Genomic DNA, 11405 nt, shown 5'->3' on the forward strand with positions numbered 1-11405 from the left:
AATCCCGACCCTGGAATCCCGACCGCCGAAATGCCGACACTTTCTCCCTCCTGGGGTGTCCATGACACCCCTGGAGGAAGAATAAAATAGCGTGCCGAGCGTAGCGAGGCACCGGGCCCGCTGCGTGGCGAGCGCATCGAGCCCGCAAGGGGGGGCGATCCACGTCCCCCCCTTGTCGGCATTTCAGCTGTCGGGATTCTGAACGCCGGGATCCCGACCGCCGGGATTCAATACTGAATCCGTTTCTCACTGGGTTATACAGCGAGGTGGAAATCTCGTGTTCGGCTGCCAAAACAGCAAGGCTTGCGGCTAAATGCAGTGGGCTCCCTGGATTAGCCCGTGAACCTTGCCTGTTTGGGGGAATCCTGGCTGTCCACTGACAGCCAGGATTCCCCCGGATCGTTGAATAGGGTGAGCCGCCGGTGCTGGGGTTAAACAGCGAGGGTGGCTTGTTTTCGGTGGTCCTCGCTGTTTATCCTACAGCCCGATGTCTATAGACCAAAGCTGTTTTGCTACAATATTTTTTTCAGGGGATATTGTCCATCGTTTTCTAAATGTCAAGGGAGTCAATAATGTTGACTATAACTGTGTTAGTTACTGTGTGCAGAATGACTATGTTTCCATAAATCCCTTGCCTTAGAGAGACCTTTGAATATTCTGACCATGTAATAGAACAGTATTGATGCACCATTATTTCCCCACCCTCAGGATGATAATACATTCTAGGATTCATCTTCATCTGTGCACCAGTCCTGTCTGGGATACGGTCGTATTGTCGACCCGACTTAGGTCGACATGGATGAAGGTCGACAGGTGTCTAGGTCAACATGGTTTTAGGTCGACTAATGCGTTAGGTCAACATGGGTCAGGTCGCGAGGTCGATATGGTTTTTTTTCACTGTTTTTTGAGCCGACGTGCTGACAGGCAGGAATTTCATGCCCTACCATCCACTAGGGCATGGTGGGAGAATACAATAGTGTGGCGAGCGCAGCAAAGCTCCTTGCCCGAAGCCTAGCTAGCAATGCGAGGGGCTGCGGTACACTTCCAACTGTTTCCATGTCGACATTCGGGTAAAAAAACAGTGAAAAAAACATGTTTGTCCCATGTTGACCTGGAACCCTGTCGACATTCACCCATGTTGACCTGGAACCCTGTCGACCTAGTTGCCTGTCGACCCAACGGTGTCGACCTAATGACTGTCGACCTAATTCGGGTCGACAATACGATCCACACCCTCCTATCTATTGGTGTAAGATACATCTGGGAACCGACCTATATACACTTCTAGCTGAAGTGTGAATCTTTTCTGTTTTATATAAGCTATATAAACATCCTTTTGTTATAAAAGTTAATATTCTGTCAAATAATAGTAGAAAATCACTAATAAATAGTGCAAATGTTAAAGTTTTAGCTGAAAGCAGAACAGCCCAAACTATCTGGTCTAGCTTGGATATCATCTCCATATGTTGGTTCAGGAAAAGCAAGAATCCAATTTGACAGACCGACTGTATTTTGACTATGCGTTATTAGATATTGCATGATTTATGTACCACTATTATTGTGATACACCAACTGTACTTAATATTAATACCCTACTGGACCCTTTGCGATTTTTGTGCCACTACTATTTGCTCTGTCTTGAATAAAAAATAATAATAAAAAAAACAAGAATACAGGAGGCATTGTAAGGAACAACAGTGTGCTGCAGCTGATATACATTTGCTATACAAACATTTTAAATATAGTACTAAGAGAGACATTCCTGTCATACAAACAGGTGAGCCTCTAAGACACGTGCATAAAATGTGTATTTTGTAAATATTCGTGTTGTAAACTTGGCATGTCATTCCCACTATGAGATTTATACTCATCGGTCAGTGCAATGTAATGCATGACAATGGTGTTTTATAATGTCTTTCTAGAAGTAGGATTGATCTTACCTTTGCAGAGTAATAGCAATGCATATGTATTGTAGCTTTAGGTATGGCCATATCCCCATCCACATATACTGTACATGCATCATATAATCATGATTAGGCTAAATCTGAATATTTTATGCACATGTAAATAAGCCCTTAAGCTGTGTACACACAGGGCGATAGGGGCTGAAATCGCTGGAAATATGGTCGCTGGCGACCATATTGCCAGTGATGGGAGTGTGCCCCAGTGATAAATCGCCGGGTGCGCGCTCCCGTTTTCAGCCCTGCGACCAGCTAATTACCTCTGCGGCACCGCCGCCAGAGGTTCCCTTTCATCAGCGACCATCTCTGGCTGAGCAGTATATCTCCCCCTTGTGTACGGGGCTTTAGTCTTTATTTCATGCTGTTATTTAGATTAATCCCAGATGATCCATCAAACACACACATTTACAAGTCAAACCTAAAGTTCTTCTAGAGAATGGTTTCAGGCAGGAACATAACCAGAGATTTGCAGGCCCCATAGCAAAAGTATGTAAGGGTCCCTATTTAGCAACTGATGGTAATACATGTATATAGCACATATAACTTAGCCTGTTAAGATGCCATAGCAGCTGCATCCCTTGCACCAATGGTAGTTACGCCCTTGGTTTCAGGGTTTTTCGTGGATCTACAGTACATGAGCTTACTACCCATGATGATACATTGCCTAAACACTTAGACCACTGGCGTCAGTGTAGATGAAGCCGCCTCTGCAGCAGGTGCTATTCCATTGGATAAACACATCGTCATTTATACATCTTGAGGGGGGCAGATATATCTACACGTGTGTATATTGTGCTGCATTCTCAGGTGGTCTACAATGGAGTTATATTTCTGTAATTTTGCCGTAGAGAAATCCTGAATAGTTGTCATGAAAGAAGTCCCATTTACAGTACATTGTTGGGTTCCTGTTTTTCAGTAGTTCTCTGCATCCTCCGTAACTTCCAATAATAGAAAAACACAAATGTCTGGGTGCTGTCACACCCTGTTGGCTGGTGTTCTCTGAGCAGGGAGGAGTTGTTACAGTCAGGCAGATTGTGTATTAATAAGTGATGCATCCACTATATTGTGTTCTCTGATTGCATGATGCATCTAATGTACACTGTTTAGTCTGGATTTAGTTCTTCAAATGGAAAGAAATTATTTTTTCCCAAAAAATGGTAACGTGCACCATGTACTGTAATGAATAAGCTGAACAGTCGTTGCTATTTCTATTTCCTTTTAATTGGATTTGTTGAGTGTACATTATATGACTACAAATGTATCATCCTCCCCCTCCCGCCTTTCTTTTTGTCTTATGACCGGTATTGCATTATTAACACTGCTTTATTGTCTGCTTATTCTGTCTCACCAGAAAACAATCTGAAACTGTGACCCATGAATCCAAGTTGAAATGTGATGCACCACAGCAAGAGAGTTCCAAGTAATGCGTGTTTTATGTACAATTATTTTCAATCTAATAAATGATAAACATAGTCACTTTACAAAATGTTCACATAGGTAAAAGCAAATGTAAGATGACAATGGATCAGAGACGCTGTGCCTGTTTGTAGGAAGTAGGCTTTTCATTAGTTGCAGCTGCCATAAATGGAGGTTCTTGGGGAGATATGAACATAGCAGTAGTCTTTTATGTATGACTTTGTTTTGCAAAAGAAAATATATCCATTCGGAGTAAAGGTCCATACACACTGGGCGACTATGCCCAGCGTGTATGGACAGCGATGATCGCGTTCATCACTGCGGGGAGAGCTGCATACACACTAAGAGGCTTTCCCCCTGCCCAGTACCGAGGGAGGGGGGGGGGGGGGACGACTGCGTTGCATAGCGAATCGCTATGCAAAGCCGCCCCGAAAACCGGCTTTCCTGGCGATGTTGCGGGAGTGTGCTCATCGCTGGGCCATACACACTGGGCGGCTTTGAGCTGAAAGCCACTAAAACCTGCTGTTTTGAGCGACTTTCAGCTCAAAGTTGGCCAGTGTGTATGGGCCTTAAGGATACCAATGAAACAGGTTTTGGTTTATTCCTGTTTATATTGGCAGAGGTCTGTACTTCAACACAACCTTCTCAGAGCTACAAAACAATAAATCCGTTTCGCCAGCATTTCATGGACTTCTTACATAAACAGCTTTTCTATATGTATACAGTATTTACGATAAAAGTTGCTTGGACTTTCAACTTCTTTTGGTGACCCTTACCTTTATTCTGGTGTGTATTCGCCATAAATACTGCAACTATCACTTCCATATTTCATTATATCTTATTACTTTGCAGTCCTTGGCTTTTGTCATTAAGCAAAAACAAACCATCCATGGTCCCTGTCACTTTTACCACCATTGTTGAAGAAGAAAAAAAGCAAGAAGCTGCTCTTATTAGAAGCAGAGAAAAGCCTCTGGCCCTTATCCAGGTAATAGAGACATCAGTGCTGGAAGCATGGAGCTTATCGTATGTACATATTTGGGTGTATTCAATGCGGCGACGAGGGGGGTATGTAGAAAGAGGTTGGCTTATTTTTGGCGAGGAAAAGCCATCCTCGCCGTCCAACATCCCTCGCCGTATCCAATTTTTGGGAGAAGTCCCCGTCAGAGGATGGCGGGGATCCCCTTAAACGGCGAGGTTCGCCGCAAATGCAGCGAGTTCCGACGTTTTAATGGGCACACTCACCAAGGAGAGAGTTGAATACTCTGACGGCGTGCTATCGGCACTGCTCTTCATAGCTTGTCGCCAGAGCATTGAATACCGCCCATGATGTGTGTCTGTATATTGTGCTTTTGGCAAGGAATCTGAAAGCTGCCTATCCTTAGCCAGAGCATTAGTGGCTACCTACTGGACTGTAACTAGGGTGATGCGTCTGTGTCGTTGCATTGATTGGGACCCACTATGCTCACACACCGATGCAGCACCCTACTGCTAGGCACTTGCTGTGATGCATGTTATGCTAGGGTTCCACCCAGCTCCTTCTCTGTGTGGGGACTGGGGAGATAATAGAGACAGATAGTCAGGAAGTCGGGTGGGGGGAGCACGCATTTACAGTACTTTGTTGATAGGCAGATTGCAGGCTGTTTTCACATTCTTGTTACTATTGTTTTTTGTTACTTTACTATTGTTTTAACATAAAGTACATTATTAAAACATAATGAATAGAAAATTGGAAGATAACCATCAAAATTGTAAAAATATTGCTAGTATTTTGCATATACATTTAGCCAGAGATAGCCAGGAGAACCTATCCTAAAAGTCCTGCTGGAGTTCTGACAAGGGTTTTTAATCCTTAGGACCCCACACAGTTTATGTTTTCCAAGTCACCTGTGAATCTTTAAAATGTGACAATTGGTCGTACAATTGTGCCCCTCTTATGTGACATGGAAAACGAGAAGTGTTTGAGATCCTGGAGCCGGAATTGGAGTTTCCCTGGCATGGCATTATAAATTTAATTTAAGTAAGTTTTACAAGGGTGTGGTATAGGGGTCTGACAGTCGGGATCCCGACAGTCATTAGCCAGACCCAGACAGCATGGCGAGCGCAACTAAGCCCCTTGCGGGCTCGCCACGCTGCCGGCACGGTGGCTCGCTACGCAAGCCACCTATTATATTCTCCCTCTATGGGGGTTGTGGACCAACAAGAGGGAAAATAACAGGTGGCCGTTGGGAACCCGGCTGTCAGTGTTTTGACAGTCGGGATCCCGACGTCGGGTGAATGCTTGTCGGGATCCCGAATGTCGGGACCCCGTCCTGCACCCGTTTTACAATTCGTGTCTTCCAAGGCCAATCCCCACATGCTTTAAAATTGGTGGACCTCAGCCCAAAACTTTGTACTAGTATCACTGTACACACGCTTGTTTCCCATCCATGTTTTTTATGTAACGCACATAGGCCAGTTTTCATATAGGGGACCTTTTTTTTTCTACTGGCACATTTTATAAAAAATATAATAGTAGCAGCAGTACTCGCATGTAAACAATAAAGGACTGAATATTAAAAGTATGGTCTTCTCTTATACAATTGAATGCTACGTTACAGATGCTTAGCAATCCTTATTTCTTATTAGGGTACTACTGACAAAACTTATCCAATCCAAACATACTTTTTCGTTGCTTGCTGTATGGAAAGTATAAACTATCATTTTATGACTATTATGTACACGGCAATTGTGTTACTATTTCAGGTTACATACTCTTAAAAGGTCTAAAACTCATGTTTTTATCTCCATTTTTTAGATTGAAGAGCGAGCAATTCAGGATCTGTTAGTCCATTATCAAGCACTAGACAACCCTGATGAATATATCACCATTGAGCGGTCAGCACAAGGACCCATGGCAGCACCAGTTTGGAATAAGCATTGATTGCGACAGTGAGCTATTAAAGAGAAAAATAGATTCTATATTTTTATTTTTAGTTTTCTTTATTTTTCCCCATGTGTGTGTGGATGCAAGTAAATGGAAAGAAATGTAAAAGTCACACGTGTGACATATAATAATATGTACAGGTAGTATGTATTAATTTCACATTAATGGCCATACCCAGGTACAGACTTAACTTTTATGTTCTCAAATTTGGCAAGTTTATTATTTATGATCTGTTCAGTATAGACTGTTTGATGTATGGAAAAGAATTGTTACATTTCTGTTTACAGTGAAATGAGCTTATATTGCAAATAAAAGTGTGAATTGATCATTTTAGACTTTGCTCTTTAAATACATTTTTAAATAGTCATGTTGCCATTTCTCCGTACAATTCTGTGGCCATAGAAGTATAAATAGACATTTGCATTTGCCCTTCTTGATAAAAGCCAAAGCATCTGTATTATTAGTGTACTGTAAATATGTCCATCATCTGTAAATATTTGCCACAAAATGAAAAAACCTGCGCAAGACCTGAAGCCCTCGTGCCTTAAAATCAAGCACACAACTAAGCCAAGTTTTATAACCAGCATTAAGTTATCTTCTACTTGATTTACGATTTGTAAAATGTAATGGTATTTATCATTCACATGGATATGGGATCTTGTAGAAGCAGCAAAAAATTAACACTGAATGTATATCTCCTACCCCCTGCCACAAGATGTTTTTGTTTTAGTCCAAACAGGATTTGATGTTTTTTCTCCTTTTGCTTGATACGGCAGTCTTGGAGACTGAAATGCCTAAAGCAGTGTAAGGATGTACCATTGCATTGTGGTACCTCACCTGCTGGGAAAGAACGGGTCAAGTACTGGGGCCTGGTCCTGACAGAGTATACAAGCTCTCGCTCTGTAGGAACTACTCAGGTGGATTGGTATGATCAGTCCTATGACCCCACCACACACATACATACACACGCACACACACTACCACCATACACAGGAATTTTGTCAGAAGTACAAATGTGTTCCCAATCATCTAGCCTCCTTGCACAATAAACAATCCTACTATACTGTGGAATGGTGCCAAGCTTCTTTTTTGCTCCTTTCCCAGTAATATGCATTGTATTCACAAAGTCATGTGAAAAGGATACACAAGCAGTTTATGCTGATTAAAATGATAGACGCCTATATTTTGTGTGCAACTATGAGAGCTCTGTTGCCATCACCCAGGACGTTGCTGCTGTGCGAGCCATAGTTGAGTTGGACACCATTGTGACCAAGGCCCAGTTAGAGAAGGAGCATCTCATCGGGATCTAACTGCATGATATTCATGAAAAGCTTCATCTGAGCTAGGTTTCTGCATGCTGGGTTGCCCAACAGCTAATTTAAGAACAGAAATAGGCTTGAATGACTTCATGCCGCAACATGATGGTCAGGTTTGATGGCAGTTCAGACTCTGTCTTGAAGATCTGTGGTAATGAATCCTTTATCTACAGATTCGACCCCGAGACCAAACAGTTAGTCCAATGGAACCCAGTTCCATCGTGATTGCAGTGTGGCCAAGAAGATGGTTACTGTCCATGTGCAAAAGCTGGCCATGTAGTTACCGAACTACTCATGCACTGTCACTGGGGAATGGTACGCCAACCAATGCCTGCTGTAAGTCTTTATCAGGTGCCTTCCATGAACTTGTACTCGCCCTTCTCCATCATGACAATGTACCTTCCCAGAGGTCCAGTTAAGTGGTGGATGACCAAGCATTGAAGACCTTGGTCATCCACAATCCAATCCAAACCTGAACCGTCTCCAATAATAGCTGCCTTGGTGCCCGCTCAAATGCTGCACGCATTTACATATAGCGGAGGGGGGCGGAGCGGCAATCTGACAGACTTAATCACCAATAATACATCCCCCAAAAAACAGACAGAGACTATGTCCTTATTGACTTTTCGGTTTTAATAACGTTTGTCAAGATTAAACCACACACATCTTAATAGCCTTATATCCCTCACCGTGCGCCCCGGTTCCCCGCCTCTGTCTTTCGGGTCCATTCACGTCACTAGCTCATGACGTGCATTCCGTGGCATGGACTGATGATGTCCCAAAACCTGCAGGAGGATGCCATCAGTCTGTGCTCGGGAACGCAAGTTGCTGGTGATGTGGGTAGACTGTCATAAACTTGAAAACAGTTCTAGGAACTGAAACATTGTTTGCATACCAGTGTTCAAGTCATTTTTTTGTCCGAGTGCTGCACCTACGTCTCCTATATGGATGTATGTATATGTGTGTGTGTATATATATATGTGTGTGTGTGTGTGTATTACGCTTTTACAAGGGTGCCAGCTCAGGTGTTCCGGGTTAACCAGTCCATCCAGCAAATAGTAATAAATAAGAGGACACTCACCGGTCTTGCTTGTAGTTTTTTAAAGTTTTAATCCAACATACCAGTACAACATACTATGCACTTTAGGAGACGGTAGTGGAGGTCTTGAGAAAGGTCTGAAGGCAGACTGAAACATCGTCCCACAGCCTACTGTCATGCACATAGCACTTTATTGTACCATATATATATATATATATATATATATATATATATATATATATATATATATATATAAAGTAAAGCACAGGTATTCAGCTAGTACCTTATACATATCTGGTATTAAATATGTGGTCATCTTTATTTAATATTTGTGCACTGTATTTCAAAAGTACCACTAAGTTCAAAATATATTGCTGTACATGGAAGCTTTGATAGCAGGAGCTGGAGACCCATTTACCTTAGCCACGTGATAACATGCTGACAAACAACAGCGAGGCCCAAGGTCCCCTTATGAAGGTCAGTGCAGTAGGCTAAGGGCAGTGTCTTATTATAATGCTTTCAAGCTGTGTTTGTTGTGTGTGGGTTACTACAGGTCAATCACATACGCAAGCTGTGTGCTCTGTTCTGCTAAGTAGTCTTAAGCAGATCTCTTGGTGATGTAGGTATTCTATTGCTTTTAAACCCATGGTGAAAAAAGACATTCAAAGTGATGTGACGTACCATTTCTTCATGGTAAATGTACTAATCTGGCTAGTGATTTCAGTGCCTGTTATCTCTTGGATTCTTTTTACGTTTACAACTCCCTTAGATGCTGCAGCTCTTATGTAATGAATTTAAAAGGACTGAATGAAGATTATGGGGGGTATTCAATGTCAGGGTCACAGCAGTCGCGCTTGCTCGACCGCCGTGACCCAGTCCCGTTCTCGGTCAGCTCGACCAAGAACACGCAGGCGGGATTCAATGTCCCGCCTGCCGGGGAGCGAAAAGGAGGCGTGGCCGCGAGTTGCGGCTGGGAAGAGGCGAGCTGCAGCCGGCAGCTCGTCACTTCCCGGCTGTTCTCGGCAGAACGAGCCCGACAGCTAGTGATGACGGGCTCGTTCTGCCGAGATACCCTGCTCAATGCTGTCGGGGAAGACAGCATTGAATAGGGCCCGGCGGGCATCTCCCCGATGGGAGGTGCTCGCCGGAGATTGAATATCCCCCTAAGCCATAAATTTAATTTTCTTACCCCATGTGTTTACATTTTGCATAAACAGAGGAGGAAAACTGAATATATTTAGTCTTTTATTTTTATGACTGCCGCTACTGAACTCATCGTGAAGGTGATACTAGTGAGCAAGCATACATCCCAACAGTTTGTCATGCCATGCTGGGAGTCTGCCAGGTCCCTGATAGCTTGCCGAATGCTTCTGAAGTATTCTGCCACCCAAACTCCAAAAGCAAACTTCAGTCAACATGTACCCGAGGGAAGTGCCACTGCTACACTTAGGGCCTAATGTATCAAGCTTCAAAAAGTGATAAAGTGGAGAGTGATAAACAACCAGCCAATCGGCTCGTACCTGCCATGTTACAGGCTGGGCTTGAAAAATTACCCCCCCATTACCTACTGACTCCCTGTCACAATAGCGATCACTTCACTGACCACACATGTGGCGGCAATTCAGTAGTAACTTGCTGGGGTCCTGTAATCATTTTTATTGTCTGATGGGGTCCCAGAACAAAATAGTTTGAGCACCCCTGCTTTAGAGTAACCCATATTTTTGCCGTTTATACAGTACTTTGCTGATGTTTACTGGTTGTAAGGTTGTTTTCTGCTTGTACAATGTTTTTGTTACTAAAGGAAAATGCTACTTTTCAGTGTATTTTTTTATCTACATACAATTTTAAACTGTCGAGTATATCACTTTCTCTCTCCTTATAAAATTTGATCTACAAAATCCTTCGCAAAGTTGTCGTCAATTAAGACTACAAGATTAAACTAAATGGCCAAATGTAAAATTGCCATAATTGGTATAGTGTACTTATCCAGACATATTTCAAAACTGTTGTTTGTACTGCTGTATTACATTGCTTTTCATTTGTGTGGTTTAGTGTACAAAGATTAGCAGTTTAAAGATGAAAACGCCCAGTTTGTTTGCAGTTAACCTAGCATGCCGTTTCTGAAGGTAATACCAAGGCTCAGTTCTCGAAAAATCTGTTTGCATAGAAACCTTCTGTTCAGTAATGAAGGCAGACGTAGGACTTATCTGACGTTGTTAGGTGTATAAGTGTTTGCTCAGGATTTCAGAGCTTCGTACGACATTTCTGTTCTTTAAAGCAGCACTTGTATTTTTTTAATTTAATGCCTGCCAAAGTAAAAAGTATGTCTTCCAGTCGGCTATGTACATATTTATAGATTGGGGTAGTAATAAAACTCCACTGAAGTATAATGATTAATGTATGTGCCATGGGTAGCTCATATTTTGTGTCTGCAGATGTAGGGGAGGAGGGGGGGGGATTCAATCTGTGCTGACATATTCAATTCAGCCACTAACAACAGAATTGGAGGCTGTCAGTTCCGACTTTTTAAAAAGTTGGATCTGGTTTGTAGTAAATGGCCGCGGATTGTCGAATTCACATCCGTTTTTCAACAATCCGCTGCTGTTTTGGACATTTGGTGGACTTTCTAACACTCAACAACCGGAACATTAAATACCTGCTATTGAGTTGCTGTCGATTCAACCAAAAACAGCCCAGGATTCCAACTGTTGGGACTGAGTTTAACAAAATGACACTTGGGTGCTCACTGG

At 42.7% G+C, this 11405-nt stretch overlaps 1 protein-coding gene across 3 annotated transcripts in view; it reads left to right on the forward strand.

The window, feature by feature from the left end:
- IBTK (inhibitor of Bruton tyrosine kinase) overlaps window positions 1-6827 on the forward strand; it is a 95329-nt gene extending 88502 nt beyond the window's left edge. For 2 of the 3 annotated variants that reach the window (XM_083177144.1, XM_083177143.1), the window contains exons 27-29: window positions 3313-3381; window positions 4230-4362; window positions 6172-6827. In XM_083177144.1, the coding sequence (XP_083033270.1) occupies window positions 3313-3381; window positions 4230-4362; window positions 6172-6297 (328 nt within the window). In that variant the 3' untranslated portion in view covers window positions 6298-6827. The remainder of the gene's footprint in view (window positions 1-3312; window positions 3382-4229; window positions 4363-6171) is intronic. The other variant, XM_083177145.1, reaches the window with a different exon arrangement.
- The last annotated feature ends 4578 nt before the right edge of the window (window positions 6828-11405 follow it).

The sequence above is a fragment of the Crinia signifera genome, chromosome 3 (genome assembly GCF_055691185.1).
Source record: "Crinia signifera chromosome 3, ASM5569118v1, whole genome shotgun sequence".
Lineage (NCBI taxonomy): Eukaryota > Metazoa > Chordata > Amphibia > Anura > Myobatrachidae > Crinia > Crinia signifera.